General features: G+C 43.3%; 1 protein-coding gene across 1 annotated transcript in view; it reads left to right on the top strand.

The window, feature by feature from the left end:
- Positions 1 to 1,090: 1,090 nt before the first annotated feature.
- The window catches only part of LOC126413079 (myrosinase 1-like), a 37,586-nt gene continuing 22,076 nt past the window's right edge, over positions 1,091 to 16,600 (top strand). Inside the window, exons 1-5 of the mRNA XM_050082976.1 lie at positions 1,091 to 1,274; positions 7,313 to 7,446; positions 11,401 to 11,535; positions 11,762 to 11,884; positions 15,699 to 15,882. Coding sequence (XP_049938933.1) covers positions 1,091 to 1,274; positions 7,313 to 7,446; positions 11,401 to 11,535; positions 11,762 to 11,884; positions 15,699 to 15,882 — 760 coding nt within the window. The remainder of the gene's footprint in view (positions 1,275 to 7,312; positions 7,447 to 11,400; positions 11,536 to 11,761; positions 11,885 to 15,698; positions 15,883 to 16,600) is intronic.

Here is a 16,600-nt window from a genome sequence, read left to right as displayed (position 1 = left end):
GAGAGCGATGCGGGGATTCTCAACAAACTCCACTGCTGACGTTACAAGGGAAGCTTAGTGCATCACGGAGAGGTTTGCTGTTGACATTTCTAGACCGTATTTTTCAGGAAGAGTCGGACAACGCATTACTCCTCCCATATATATCTCGCGTAATGACCAAGACGAGAAAATTTGAGAAATTGGAGGCAATATAGAAGCTTACCGACAATAATTCATCCCATGCCCCATTCTCGAGTGGAGCAGGGTGTGTGTGTGTGTGTGTGTGTGTGTGTGTGTGTGTGTGTGTGTGTGTGTGCGTGTGTGTGTGTGTGTGGGAGCCGGCCAGAGTGGCCGAGCGGTTCTAGGCGCTACAGTCTGGAACCACACGACCGCTGCGATCACAGGTTCGAATCCTGCCTCGGGCGTGGATGTGTGTGATGTCATTTGGTTAGTTAGGTTTAAGTAGTTCTAAGTTCTAGGGGACTGATGACCTCAGAAATTGAGTCCCATAGTGCTCAGAGCTAATTTTTGTGTGTGTGTGTGTGAGTGGCAGGGGGGGAAATCAGTTTTTTGTGCCAGAAGTACCGTTCGCCATGCACTTAGGTTTGATTGCGGAGTATTGATGTACGTGAACGGTGACTGTCATCTTATAGCAGTGATTTAATGTAGATAGCTTTTGAAGATTGTAGCCATCGTCACTTTGCACCAGGAAGAAACCTGCGCGTTACGAAAGCATCATGTGAGGACGGAGCCTCGATGAGGTAAGCTGCAGATGAGGACGAGACCTTTACAACAGCCATTCTCGTTGTGCCAAACCGAGTAAATCCCTCGTCACGCGATGTGGCCCTGTAGTATTTTCACCTTCGGTGAGCACACACGATTATCCGAGATTGTACGGATGTTAATCGCGGATCATCTCGTAACTGGTCCGGAACGACGAGGTCGGCTTAAAGTGTAGTGTGTAACTTACGGAGGATCTGGGTTAGCCGTTCGTGGCGGCGGCAAGCTTTGTCGGGCTTTCGGGGGGATCACGAGGGTCGATGTTGGGCTGTGCGCAGAAGATAAGCATCGCTATATAGCGGACGGTGCGCAGACGACGGCATGTCCCGCCATGTCCCGCCGCCAAGAGGTGCTACTGGCTGTCGTGGCCGCTCTGTCCGTGCTCCTGGGAGCGCCGGCGGGGGCTGCGCCGACGACCGCCGGCTCCGGGAACGCCGTGAACCAGTTCCCGGAGGGCTTCCTCTTTGGCGCCTCCTCCGCAGCTTATCAGATTGAGGGCGGTTGGAACGCTGACGGTAGGTCTGCCTTCATCATCCTATATATCATCATCGTTTTATACTGATTATGCCTTTCAGCGTTCAGTCTGGAGCATAGTCCCCATTATAAAATTCCTCCATGATCCCCTATTCAGTGCTAACATTGGTGCCTCTTCTGATGGTAAGCCTATTACTTCAAAATCATTCTTAACCGAATCCAGGTACCTTTTCGTTGGTCTACCCCGACTCCTCCTACCCTCTACTGCTGAACCTACGAGTCTCTTGGGTAACTTTGCTTTTCCCATGCGTGTAACATGACCCCACCATCTAAGCCTGTTCGCCCTGACTGCTACATCTATAGAGTTCATTCCCAGTTTTTCTTTGATTTCCTCATTGTGGACACCCTCCTGCCATAGTTCCCATCTACTAGTACCTGCAATCATCCTAGCTACTTTCATATCCGTAACCTCAACCTTATTGAAAGGGTAACCTGAATCCACCCAGCTTTCGCTCCCATACAACAAAGTTGGTCGAAAGATTGAACGGTGCAGGGATAACTTAGTCTTGGTACTGACTTCCTTCTTGCAGAGGAGAGTAGATCGTAGCTGAGCGCTCACTGCATTAGCTTTACTACATCTCGCTTCCAGTTCTTGCACTATGTTGCCATCCTGTGAGAATATGCATCCTAAGTACTTGAAACGGTCCACCTGTTCTGTGTTCCTCCTATCTGGCACTCAATCGTTTATATTTCTTTCCCACTGACATTACTTTCGTTTTGGAGATGCTAATCGTCATACCATAGTCCTTACATTTCTGATCTAGCTCTGAAATATTACTTTGCAAACTTTCAATCGAATCTGCCGTCACAACTAAGTCATCCGCATATGCGAGACTGCTATTATGTGTTCACATATCTTAATCTCACCCAGCCAGTCTATTGTTTTCAACATATGATCCATAAATAATATGAACAACAGTGGAGACAGGTTGCAGCCTCGTCTTACCCCTGAAACTACTCTGAACCATGAACTCAATTTACCGTCAACTCTACCTACTGCCTGACTATCTATGTAAAGACCTTTAATTGCTTGCAAAAGTTTGCCTCCTATTCCATAGTCTCGTAGAACAGACAATAACGTCCTCCTAGGAAACCGGTCATATGCCTTTTCTAGATCTATACAGCATAGATACAATTCCCTGTTCCACTCGTAACACTTCTCCATTATTTGCCGTAAGCTAAAGATCTGCTCCTGACAACCTCTAAGAGGCCTAAACCCACACTGATTTTCATCCAATTTGTCCTCAACTACTACTCGCACTTTTCTTTCAACAATACCTGAGAAGATTTTACCTACAACGCCGATTAAAGAGATACCTCTGTAGTTGTTACAATCTTTTCTGTTTCCATGTTTAAAGATTGGTGTGATTACTGCCCTCGTCCAGTCTGATGGAACCTGTCACGACTCCCACGCCATTTCAATTCTCCTGTGTAGCCGTTTAAGACCCGACATTCCACTGTATTTGAGGAGTTCCGACTTAATTTCATCCACCCCAGCCGCTTTATTGCACTGCAATCTATTGACCATTTTCTCCACTTCCTCAAATGTGATCCTATTTCCATCATCATTCCTATACCATTGTACATCGAAATCTGAAACATTACTGATCGTATTTTCACCTTCATTGAGCAACTCTTCAAAATATTCCCTCCACCTGCTCAAGGCATTAACAGTATTCACCAGCAGTTTTCCTGAGCTGTCCAAAATACTTGTCATTTCCTTCCTACCTTCCTTTCGAATACTGCTAATTACACTCCACAATGGTTTTCCAGCAGCTTGACCCAAAGTCTCCGACCTGTTTCCAAAGTCTTCCCAAGATTTCTTCTTGGATGCTGCAATTATCTGTTTGGCTTTGTTTCTTTCTTCAACATAACTTTCTCTGTCTACCTGAGTTCTAGTATGTAGACATTTTTGATACGCCTTCTTTTTCCTTTTACAGGCTGCCTTTGTGTCATTCCACCAAGCTGTTTGCTTCATCCTACCTTTACACACTACTGTTCCAAGATATTCTTTAGCCACTTCTTGTACTGTGTCCCTATACCTTGTCCATTCCTTCTCCGATGACTGTAATTGACTACATTCAACTAACTGGTACCTTTCTGAGATCACTGTTACGTACTTGTGCCTGATTTCCTTATCCTGAAGTTTCTCGACTCTTACTCTCCTACATATGGACCTGACCTCCTGCACTTTCGGCCTCACAGTACCAATTTCACTGCAGATTAAATAGTGATCAGTGTCATCAAAGAATCCCCTGAATACACATGTGTCCCTCACAGCCTTCCTGAATTCTTGATCTGTTATTATATAGTCAATGACAAATCGGGTTCCCCTGCCTTCCCAAGTATACCGGTGAATGTTCTTATGTTTAAAAAAATGAGTTTGTGATTACTAAGCCCATAATGGCACAGAAATCAAAGAGTTGTTTCCCATTTCTGTTGGCCTCCATATCCTCTCCAAATTTGCCCATAACCTTTTCATACCCTTCTGTTCGATTTCCAATCCTGGAATTAAAATCACCCATATATCGCCAATTTTCGCCATACAGAATCACTAATTCTGTCTTTAGTGACCTTAATCTATCTTCAATCTTCATACTAATTATGATAGCGAGTGACTTGGATACTGAGAGAAAGTGATAGTGGGTGATTACAATTAAAGGGCAGTCACTCACCGAGGTCCATTGTGGGCTGTAATTACAATATGGCAATGAAACTTGTAGATATCCTATTGCTTTAATGCAGAACAGATTTACTCTGGAAACAAAAACTAGTTCCAGATTTTCTCAACAGTTGCAAATCTGGGGCTGTACACTGTTTGTATGACGGCATGACGACGACCCTGTCATTTGACAATCCATAACGTTAGTTAACATTATGGCTATCAAGAAGAGAGAATGTGCACTGTTCGTGAAACTGTTTTATGTGAACGACAGTGAATATAGTGCTGCATTGGCAGAGTATCACCGATGAGAGATATGGGGAGAGGCACAAGTCATTAAATGGTTGACAATGACATTCGAAAACATGGTGAGCTTGGTGGGTTACCTGGAAGTGAAAGGCGTCCTATCGCGGTTGAAGTTATTGACGTGGTAACTGTTGGTATAACTGACCATGCAGCACTTGCTCCGAGCAGTGCTATTGCTCGTGTAGTGTCAAGAGGATTGCTCGGGAAGTTTGGTGGTCCATTTTACACCAGTACCCGTACAAGTTCCAGACACTGCTGCAACAGAAACCTCATCATCTTCCGCAACGTTTATTCTTTCGCATGGAAATACTGACGTGATGTGGCCTGGCGATATTATACGGAGTGACGAAGGCCCATTTTAACTAAAGAGTGCAGTGAACACACGGAACTGCCGAACGTGGGTTACTTTCAAGCCGCCCACGTATTGTGCACGAAGAGCTATTGAACTCGCTTTATGCACTCGCTGCATGTGACTGTGTGGTGCGGTGTGGATTCACAAGTACGTTTTCTTGGTTCATTTTTCTTCCAAGAAAATACACCCAGAGGACCTGTCAGGTGTACTGTGACGTGGGCACAGTTCTGACACGTCCTTACTGCATGACTTCTGCTTTGAAAGAATGCAACTATATTCCAGTCACCAGTTTTCTCCTCCGAATGCGAAAATATTTTGTTGACCCCGACCGACCTAGGGAGGAACGATCATCAAGATAAAATAAGGGAAATCGGAGCTCGTAGGGGAAGATATAGGTGTTCATTCTTTCCGCGCGCTGTACGAGTTTGGAATAATAGAAAATTGTGAAGGTGGTTCGATCAACCCTCTTCCAGGCACTTAAATGTGATTTGCCGAGTATCCATGCAGATGTACATGTAGGTATATAGATTTAAATGTAGAAGCAGTTGCTGGAATTCCCTATTAAATGTAGTTAATGAAAGTACCCATTTCCACTATCAATGTTTGCTGATGAAAACACTACATACAAGGAAAGATATGTAATCATCATGGGCAACAAAATGAATTTATGAATGCATTAATTTTGGCACAGAACGTATTAAAAATTAGTTCTTGTCGTCTGATGCAAACAAACTTCCTGAAAAGATTGATGCGTTTATCACTTTTTTCGAGTTTTATTACACCTGACGCTAGAAATTTATTCATACGTTGTGTATTACTTATAGTAAAAGTCCGCGAATCCTTTTATGTATTGGGTGTAACACAATAATGTGTCTAAAAGTTGTCTGTAGCAGTATTTCACAATAGTAATGCGTCATATAAACGTATATAACTCGAATAAGACGAATATGTCAAAGGCTGTACATAAAGCGCTTCCAAATTGCTCTCTCCTTCGCAGTATGTTTTGCAGAAGTAAATCAAATACTTTTTAACTTAACAACAGCCATTAGAGTCCATGTTCAGCAACAGAGCACAATAGAGAAGGACACCTTGCAATCCAGAATCGTTGCAGTATTTCTCGTGTAAACCATCTTGTTTCGTCTGTCTCTTATTCAGCTTCTGCTCATAATGGAAGACATGAAACGTGTCAGTCACTGACCAGTGCATTGTGCAATGGAAGATGTCTACGCGACGTAATCAAGCCCATTCAAATTCCTTTCTCACCTTCCAGAATCATTCTCGTAACATACGCGTTCTATTTACAATAATACGAAAGACCCCCAATTACACCGTATCAGTTATCCCCGACAGCCACGTCGTTCGGAGCCTTTCACTATTGTGCAGACCCTCTGTTTCAATCGTCGTGTTCTAATGTTTAGCCCTTCTTGAGATAGCTTTTGTCTTGTATATAAGTTATGTCCTGAGAAAAGCAGTGACCATCTTTTATCGCCTAGTGTTAGCATATCGTTCGCTGATTTTCAGATTCACGGTTTCACCGAGATATTTAAAGCTGTTAGCTGTATCTGTATTAATACGCACTATCTTCAGGTGATGATCAGTTGATTAAATGTTTCTAATTTTTTTTAAAGGTCCCTTCTTTTCTACTTGCTCTCTTAGAATATCTACCTGCTCTGTAGGCCTGATAGTGTTATCAGAAGCACTCTTGATATTGCTTCTGAATCAGACAGTGCATACGTGATTGTGTAGCCGTTACCTGTCCAGCACTTTTTCCCTTTTGCGGCTGACCTTTTCCAAAATACAAGCGGAAGGGAACCGGTCAGCCCGTCTGATCTATGTTTTAAGATCAAACTCTGTGGAGAGCTAGTACTTAATTTTACGTTACACAAGTCTCATTATCTCCTACCCGATAACTTCTGTTGCTTTGACGTCCTTTGTGAATTCTATAAGTCTGTAGACTAGCCTTGAATTGTACGCTGTTATGATGACTACAAAGCCTACTACATCTTAGCAAAGGTAGTTTTCCAATGCACCAAATATCTAATTACATTTTACTGGAAACTGTACTTTTTACACTTACTGAATGAGGTAAATGGATGTAGCATACTGTAACGAAACGTAGACATTTCTCATAGGTGCTTGAAATTACTTACTGCTAACAGTTACTTGTTAAATTGTTATTACGACCATAGAGCTTTTAAGCATTTAAAACTATTTCAATTCCAGCAAAATGAAACTGATTGATTACCACCAGGTAGTACCGATGGCGAAATCACTATTGATGATCTTGCTAACATGTATGTGATATATTTTTTGATAACAGTGTAGTCCAATAATAGTTCTAAACTGTGCTTTTTTTGTTTTTCGATTTTTCTGATAGGTGTTGTATTGTCTCTGACTATGCAGGTAGGTTTTAATATACTCTTCGAAATGTTAGCAAGGGAGTAAAGTGAAATGTAAAAAAAATCCGTGATCTCTACTGGTCACATCGTGTATCGTCGAATATCATGTCCTTCATGGAACCTTGTTTGGTGTTAGGTGTAATAAATACTTTCGCTGCCTGAAGCCTTTGGATATGTTAATATTAAATTAAGAAAGGTATTTCAATTCGTCATTCACTATTGCAACTGGTGTCTTATGTAGTTGATACTGTCCAAAGTTTCAGGGGCATTTGAACTGAAGTGCTTTTGCATTGTTTACAGGGAAGGGCGAAAGCATATGGGACAGGCTGCTTCACACTTTCCCAAATCTAACAACTGACGGCAGAAATGGAGACGTTGCTGCCGACTCCTATCACAAGTACAAGGAAGATGTGGAGGCCTTAGCCAGCATAGGGGTGAGTATCATACTCTAATCAATTTTCATTGCTGCCGTGAGACTGTAACTTGCGAAGCAGCCCGCGGAAGTTTCAACAACCAATATCGACGGAGCATGGTGGAGTGGAGGACGCGGACCGTACATTTGTCACTTTACGAGTTTTATAACACTTTAAAATAGGAATTTATTCATACATATTGCATTCCTTATAGTGAAAATCCGCCAATCCGTTTCTTTATTGAGTTTAACACAATCAGCTTGTGGAAGTTCCATTTTAGTTCGTGTACAATTGCCACGGAAAATGTCTCTTGTGAAGGACAAAACTAACACACGAACATGAAGCGAGCTCCCACGTTTATAATACAAAACCTGCGATTTTTGTGGAAATGCACATATGCACCAATTGTACACTCAGTGTCTATGAGCTTTGCCAACAAATGTCGTGTCTTCGCACCTGTTTACTGTGAAATGGTAAGGGTGGCATCAAACACCCCGCGCAATGTGCTCTTCAAGCCCCTCTCCTTTGTACTGCGTCCTTTTCTGCGAACGAAGGAAACTCTAGCCTCCTGCTGTGAAGGCACCGCCGCTACCTTGCCAATATACCGATACGACTGTATAGCACTGAGAGGTTTGGTAGGGGGAATTCATTCTATCCTATACTACGTTAGTGGGAAGTGTGATGTTGCCAGAGAAATAACATAATGGTTCAAGGCCATGACAGAAGAATTTTAATTCTACAAAAACATCTGTCAACTACTTACTACTGTCTGACTACTGTAGTGTTGTAGAGGAACAGCTAAGGTAATGCAGATCCCTATTGAGCCATTTACTCTGCGACACTGATCCATGTTGGGTGAGGATCTGGACCCCTAGAACCGCTCTGTCCGAATTGCACATCAAGTTGACCCTTGGAAACGAGTGCAAAGTAAAACGGCATTCGTCAGTTAAAATGAAGCTGCTGGATTCGTAATTGCATGCTTGAGGAATAGCTCTCGAAACGGATTCCAATCTTGGAGAGGGGAGAAAAGAAAATGTCGTTGGCAGCATTTGGCAGAGAAGAGGTGATGAGGTTCTGGCACCATTTAGTTATACTCTTTTAGCTAATGACACGGATTCAAATCCAGGCATCCTTGCAGTGCCTAATGGAGAATGTCATCTGGGACTGTTGAACGTGATTCGTCTACTGCCCTCTTTGAGCTTTTAGATCAGAACAGTTCATGTACCGACACCGTATTTCACCGTCTTCCTTCTCACATAGTCATCTAAAATACAACAAGAAATTTAAATATATGCACAGTTACAAAATTCACTCTTAGTTATAGCTGAATCGCGAAACGATCCACAAGAGCTGCCAACTAGAACCGCGTCCAGTAGTAAACTTTAGTACTACACAAACCACAGGTATTTTCTAAACATGAGACGACGTGTTAAGTAAACTTTCCGTGGACGTGTCCATTCAGTCTCTCTAGAAATATGAGCTGCTGGAGGCTTACTCACAACAAATAGCTCAGAAAATGTCTTTAACGGTGCATCAAAGGGTAGAGGAGCAGGTCCTTTCCACCCTGTGTGATTCACAACACCTATATTAAAAACGGATGAGTTAAAATTGGAAAATTTGAGCAACAACGACAGTGCCGTCACAGCACTGGTTGGCCTGATGGGGAAAGTTGCTGTTTGGTTCTTCAGAACTGTTATTCATTCCTAATGTGCCCACCAGCTGACAGCAGGGCTATCCGAAACAGAAACTGGGGATGTACCTTAGCTGTAAAATCAGTACCGCATGCCTTGCACAGAAAACGACTGTAGTCTTCGTGGATAAGATACTAACATTGTATCAGACGAAACGTGAAAGTTTTTGTGGGCGTTCCTCAACAAATTATTTTCAATGAAGTTTCACGTTCTAATATGATTTAACAGGTCGAACGCCGGAGGCATCCTTGTCAACTGCTACACTAAATACGTATCCTGACCAAATGAGCATCTAGTAAACTCATCTGACCAAATACTTGTCACTTTTGTACGTCCGTCTTTATAGAAGATAGTGGCTGGGACATCGACTAGACAGTTTGACGCAAATAGCAGTATATTTTTAGCCGTAAATTTTGAAATCTTTCTTAAGCTACCAGATTCGATGTTACATTACAATGTCATCAAGCCCGCTAACAAATCCAATTGCGTGTACTCATTGTAGAAGCCACAATAAGATAAACAGTGTCCGCAAATCTCTGACATGAACCGCATGACCATGTCGTTTATATCAGTTTTCTGCGAGGATCGGTTATCTTATTACGATTCCTACAACAACCACACGCAATTAGATTTTCCGATTTATTGTAATCAAGGGGACTGCTGACGACGTTATGTAACTTCGAAACGGATTGCTTAATGAAGAGGTGAAAATTTACGTATGAAAGCGTACTGCTGTTTACTTCAGATATTTGCCATTCACTTATTAGAGCCCATTGGGCCTTGGGAGGTCATGTGTAGTTTCACCGTTAAGTCAAGTTAGTGAAGAGATCGGTATATGCTAGTCGGTTACACGGAATCAGTGCACTAAGATTAGTAGACGCGTAAACATCACACAACAGCTGTCATGTTAGGACGTGGTTATGACCACAGTGTGAATAAAGTAGTGATGGTGTTTGGTTTGTGGGAAGTTCTACTGCATGGTCATCAGTGCCCGTAGACATTCCCAATCTGAACACACTCCAATCTAGCCACTTCCATGAAAGATGACGACAATACACGCACCCAGTCCCCGGGCAGTGAAAATCCCCAACCCGGCCGAGAATAGAACCCAAGACCCCATAAACCACAGGTGGCAACGCTGACCATTAGACCACGAGCTGCGTAAGAATAAAGTGGTCTTACTTGTTGATGTATCAGTGCTGACTCCTTAATGTGTCCACCAGGAATGTGTGCCACTGTCTTGCATATAACAGGGCGTATTAACAGTGACGTAAGAAGATCCTAACCACCAGATACCGGTGATGAACATCGCCCAATATCAATGAGAGTCGTTTTCTCACCCGACAACAGTTTCTGCCATCAGTGATTGTACATCCTCCTCTACCAGTTTCCCAGCGTGCAATGCGGAGGGAACTGCATGACGTGAAATTAATAGTAGATTACCTCGCGAATGGCGAATGCTCACAGTGTCCTTACAATAATACATCTCAACACGCAGACATTGGGCAGTAGTTGATCGGTGGCGTGTAGTAAGACCCGACGAGTCATAATCTTGCGTCTGTGTGAGTAGTGCAGGGCGTCGTTTGCACCGACGGCCCAGTAAGGCGTTTAACTCGCAATGTGTGGAGGGTGCGGTTCGTGCTGGAGGTGGTTCAGTGATGTTTTCAGGGTGTCTTTCGTACCATATCTTGGATCCCCTCATTCAGGTTAGCGTGCAAGCCAACAAAGGTGCTTATTTGAACGTTCTCAGAGACGAATTGTTGCCCTGTCTTGTACAACTTCATGCTGGGTATTCTGTCGAGCTTGCATCTCCCAAGATGACAGCAGTCCTGTTCATAGGGCTGCACACGTGCGTTTCTGGTTTACAAAGCCCTCAGGCTTCATGTAGCACGTCGACTGGTCCGCCGAATCACACTTAGTCCACTAGAAAATGTCTGGTACTGTTCGTAACAGCGAGTGAAACTTAGAAATTATATCCCAGCAATTTTGTTGCTGTACGGTGTCTAATCACCACAGACTGACTTCAGCTGCATGTGGATACTTCATGAAATTAGATGAACTAAATGTATTAGTTGGGCTATAGGCACTGTTACGCGGTATTATCTGCTGAGAATGACAGTAACTTGTTCGGTATGCTTATTTCTACGTTTCAGTTCAATACTCAAGAGGCCATAAACCAGAAAAAAGTACACAATTTATAGGATGTTTCCGACGTAAGTGTGTTTGTCTTCAACCTCGTAAAGATAAAGGCGGTAGCTTAAGAAGTATTTTGTTGTTGTCTTAGGCGAACTTCTACCGATTCTCCATCTCCTGGCCGAGGATCCTGCCAACAGGTGACACCAACGTTATCAACCAGGCTGGAATTGACTACTACAACAACTTGATCAACGCCCTCTTAGAGAAGGGCATACAACCGCTGGTAAGGCGAAAGCTATAAAAATAACCTCCTGTTGATATAGAATAGATAGTAGCATACTTGTTGGAGTATGTTTCGAAGCCCAAAATTTACGCTATCTTGAAAAATTTTACAATTTTTCTCTTGTATATTTTTTTATTCCCGTTGCCCATATGTATTATACGTAACTGAATACGCAGTTGTGCGCATTGAGACGTTCAAAACAGTATTAAATTACATTTACTTCCAGGTCACCATATACCACTGGGATCTACCATTTGAGCTACAGAAACTGGGTGGATGGACGAATCCAAGAATCGCAGAATACTACGTCCAGTACGCGAAAGTTCTCTTCGAAAACTTCGGTGACAGGGTACGTTGACAATCGAAATCGTAGATACTATGTATTTTTAATACTCTCACTACTTTTTGTTGGCTTATCCATTAAGAGCGCTCTAATCTTCAGCATTCTTCTGTAACGCCGTATTCCAAAATCTTTTGTCATCTTCTTTTTTGTAATGATTATCGTGGAAATTTCACTTCCGTATGGCGCTACGCTCCAGTGCAACACTTTCGTAAGGTTGTTCGCTACATTTAAATTTAGATTCTACACTTCTGTTTTTCTGAACAACATTTCTAAAATTCGCCAGTGTATGCTCCGTACTTCAAGATTTTTAAATTGTTTGTCAGTTAATTTTCGGCGCAGGATTTTGTGCACGATTTGGTACCTGGATTATCTCTCAGAAATGATCAATGGGATTTATGTCAGACGATTTGGGTGGCCAAAGCATTCACTCGAATTGTTCAGAACGTTCTTCAAACCAATCACGAACATTGTACCCTAGTGACATGGCGCACTGTCGTCCATAGAAAATCCATCGTTATTTAGGAACAAGACATACATGAATGGCTGCAAATGGTCTCCAGATAGCCGAAAATAACCATTTACTGCCAATGATTGGTTACTTTTCACCAGCCTGTTCACACCATTATGGAGCCACTACCAGCGTACACAGTGTCTTGTTGACAATTTGATTCCATGGCTTCATGGGGTCCGTGCCACACTCGAATCCTACCATCAGCTCTTAACAACTAAAATTGGAGCTCATCTGACTAGGCCACGGTTTTTCAATTGTCTACCGTCCAACCGAGATGGTCAAGAGCTCAGGAGAGGCGCTGCAGGCGATGTTGCGCTATTAGTAACGGCACTCGCGTCGGTCGTCTGCTGCCATAGCCCGTTAATGCCAAATGCCGCTGCGCTGTCCTAACGGATACGTTCGCCCTACGTCCCACGTCGATATCTGCTGTTATTTCAGGCAGTGCCGCTAGTCTGTTAGCACTGACAACTGTACGCAATCGTCGCTGCTCTAGGTCTTTAAGTAATGTCGTCAGTCTCTGCATTGTAGGTTTTGAGAGGTATTGCCCGAAATTTGGTATTCTCGTTGCGATATTGACACTAGAGATCACGGGGTATTGAATTCCCTCACGATTTCAGAAATGGAATGTCCTAAGCGTACAACTCCAACTACCACTCCTCGTTTGAAGCCTGTTAATTCCCGGCGTGAGGCCGTAATCACGTCGGGCACCTTTTCGCATGAATCACCTGAGTACAAATGACGGCTCCACGAATGCACTTTTCTTTTATCCTCACGTACGCGTTACTATCGCCATCCACATATGTGGATACCACTATCGCATGGCTTTTGGCTACTCATTGCAATATTATAATATTTTTATGTTTTCCTGGCTGTCTGATTTTTAAAGTCCAACATTGCGACGCTGTATAGGCAGCTCGGGAAGACCGGAGCAAATTCCTTTTCGAAATTTTTTAAATTATTTTGGTTAGATTTATTCCGTTTAAAACTGTTTAGTCTTATAACAAGATATCAAAGTACAACTTGGTATATATACTTCTAACTCAACGTTTCACTTAAGTCCGCAAAATAATTTTGTATACGCTCAAGCCGAATGTCTAAACGTGTTCAGGACACGAGAAACAGAAATTTATTCGGCCGTTTTGCTGTCATCAGGGATTTCATAGCTCCTTCAGCATTTATTAAATGAACGCAACAGTCTTAGTTTGCACAGCACCCCTCCACCATACTTAGTAAGTTTATCGTTTATTCCATTTGGGGCACAGCTCTTGCGATTTTTTAAAGTTTGCAGAAGCTGGTCAACCTCGTCTGTGGTTGAAATCTGGTTTCGGAGGACGGAGCGGATCAGGTTATATTTGTGGAAAGGGGCCAAAATCAGTTCCTGTCAGTTGCACAAAACACACAAACTTTATTTTCCTAAAAAATTTAATCACACATGCCCTTAAAAGGATTTAAAAACAATACGGCTGATGGCCCGAACACAAGTTATTAAAGTTGCCTTAAGGAATACACGCGGCTGAAGGCCTTAGTTACAAAAATTTTACATAAACACTCGGCCGAAGGCCACACACTATACATAGAGGAACTGGGGCTTAAGGCCTGCATAACAAGGATTAGCAAGCAAAATTCCCCTTTTTTCCTTTAAAAAAATTAGTTCAAACAAGAATATTAAAAGTTTTACCTTAAGCCCGCTGAAGGCCTTATTTTAAATTTAAAACAAACTAAATTAATAGGCGGCTGAAGGCCTCGCACAGTACTTGAGACAAAAATCACAATCTAAAAATAACAAAACAATGGTGCTCAGAAGTGTTCCAAGGGTCAGTCTGAGGAGGTAACTCTCGCGTAAGGTTAAGTGAGATAGGTAGCCAAGAATAAGATTATGTAATCAGATGGCAACCCGACCCAGGGACGGCTGAAGGACCGACCAACAACATAATCAATTCACTTCCGCCGACCAACGGCACGGCAATGGAAAATAACAGCCGAGGGCGAAGATACCAGCAGCACTACGTCTTCAAAATTGGCGTCTAAAAACAGCCAAGGCACAATAACCACTCAAAAATATATAAACAAACACCAAAGGCTGTCGAACTACACGCCGTGCCGGACAGCATCAACACGGCGAAGAAACACACACTCGCTACTCTGTCCCAACCGACCGACTGCCTACTCCAGAACGCAGACAGCATTAACATAACTGCTCAGTCGAAGTCACACAAGCTAGACACAGTTCCATGAAAACACTTTCACAAGAACTCGAACAATCCCAAAAGCAATCACTGTGGAACAACAAGGACGAGTCACAAGTCGACACATACAGAGAACCCATAAGCAGTTGGCTACCAAATACACGCCGTCCGATGAGACGACGGACCGAACGACCAACCAACGGTCGTTCCCGCTCCAGTCTCCTTCCGTCGGTCAGTACATGTGTGTTGCCAGCGGTCGTCGAATACTGACTGTCCGCACCTCACTGGCGCTGCGTCCCAACTGAACTCCGACAGACCACGACCCGGAAATACTAGCGGTCGCTCCAGAGATAGTACGACAGTGCAAAATGGTTCTGAGCACTATGGGACTTAACATATGAGGTCATCAGTCCCCTAGAACTTAGAACTACTTAAACCTAACTAAGGACATCACACACATCCATGCGCGAGGTAGGATTCGAACCTGCGACCGTAGCGCTTGCGCGGTTCCAGACAAACGCGCCTAGAACCGCTCGGCCACTCCGGCCGGATCGACAGTGCACTTATCGATAAGCGCTGCTGCTACCACTCACGGGCAAGCAGACGAGCAACTTAGTGACGCCAGTAAATCGAATAAGAAACGAGACGGCAGTACTGGAAGGACAAAATGTTAAACAATAACGGTACTAACAGGAGCCGTGCACTGTTCAGTGGTTACTGAATCACCTAAAATGTTCTTAACTGAATTTTTCCCGGAAAAAAGTGTGTTGCATTATATTTTCAACAGCAGTTCTACGTAAAAGTATAAACGATTTTAGAGGAATTTTCTTTGTGGAGATTGCAGCCTCAATGACCACAGTCTGCTGGATCCACACCTAGTCGACAGTGCCAGCCTGCCATTGATATATTGGTGGCGAGACAGTTGTGCACATAGTTTTTAATTTTCGAATGTGGTTGCATATTTGAACTACTTCAAATTGATATTTATTATTTCGTTTACAAATATATAGGGACCGACGACCTCAGTGTTTGGTCCCCTCTCCCAAATCAACCGACCACCCAACGAATGTACAGTTAGGAGATTCGATGGAACTGTGGGAGACACGAACGCTTTTGTCACCAGGTGAAGCTGTGGATCACGATAAACGAACCGGACATGTTCACCAAGGGCTACGCGACATGGGGCCAGCAGGCGCCCAGCGTGAACGCGTCGGGCATCGGCGACTACCAGGCCGGCCACACCGTGCTGCTGGCGCACGCCGGCGCCTGGCACCTCTACGACGAGCACTTCCGGCCCACACAGAAAGGTGAGCGGCCTGTCCCGTGTGACTACTGATAATGGCGCGCTCCTAAAGGGGCGCTTACATGGGCTTCATCTTATAGCCACGTTTGACCTCAGTAGTGTTGCTGTCAACATTTATCCAACATTGCTGCCTGCGTTGATGATGGAGCAGGCGGCCGAGGTGTTGTCCACAGTGGTTGGGAAATATTTCTTCTGATGAAAAGAAGATTGTTTTTAAGCCAAAATCGCTGAATAAAACTTTTATTTCATGATGACCGATTTCAACAGAAGCTTGCTGTCATCATCTGACATTTGAAAATTTAAAGTCCATAGATATCCATCCACTCACGATGTGTACTCCCAATATGTGGTTTACATGGATGCACTTTAAATTTCGGAATACCAGATAGTGACAGCAACTATCTATGGACATAGGTAATTGTGAAATAAAAGTACTGGGTGTCGCAGAACTCTTTTCCTGGTTGTAAACATTCATAAGATATAAAATATGACACACAGACAAATACTTTTTGTCTCGAATTGCATGTGACATACTCAAGTCTTTGTGTAGATGCATACCTGATGTTACTTTGTTTGTTCCAGGGCCCAGCGGAATCGGTCGCCATTTACAAACAACATCTACTCAAACCAGGAGGTATCTCAGTATGTCCTCTGGTATCACGAGGCACAGTTACCAAAACCACTCCAGAGAAAATTCCTGGCGTCGTACCATAGATAGCCAC

The sequence above is a fragment of the Schistocerca serialis genome, chromosome 7 (genome assembly GCF_023864345.2).
Source record: "Schistocerca serialis cubense isolate TAMUIC-IGC-003099 chromosome 7, iqSchSeri2.2, whole genome shotgun sequence".
Taxonomy (NCBI): Eukaryota; Metazoa; Arthropoda; class Insecta; order Orthoptera; family Acrididae; genus Schistocerca; species Schistocerca serialis.
The sequence above is the reverse complement of the archived record's forward strand: the minus strand, read 5'-3'. Positions and strand labels throughout refer to the sequence as shown.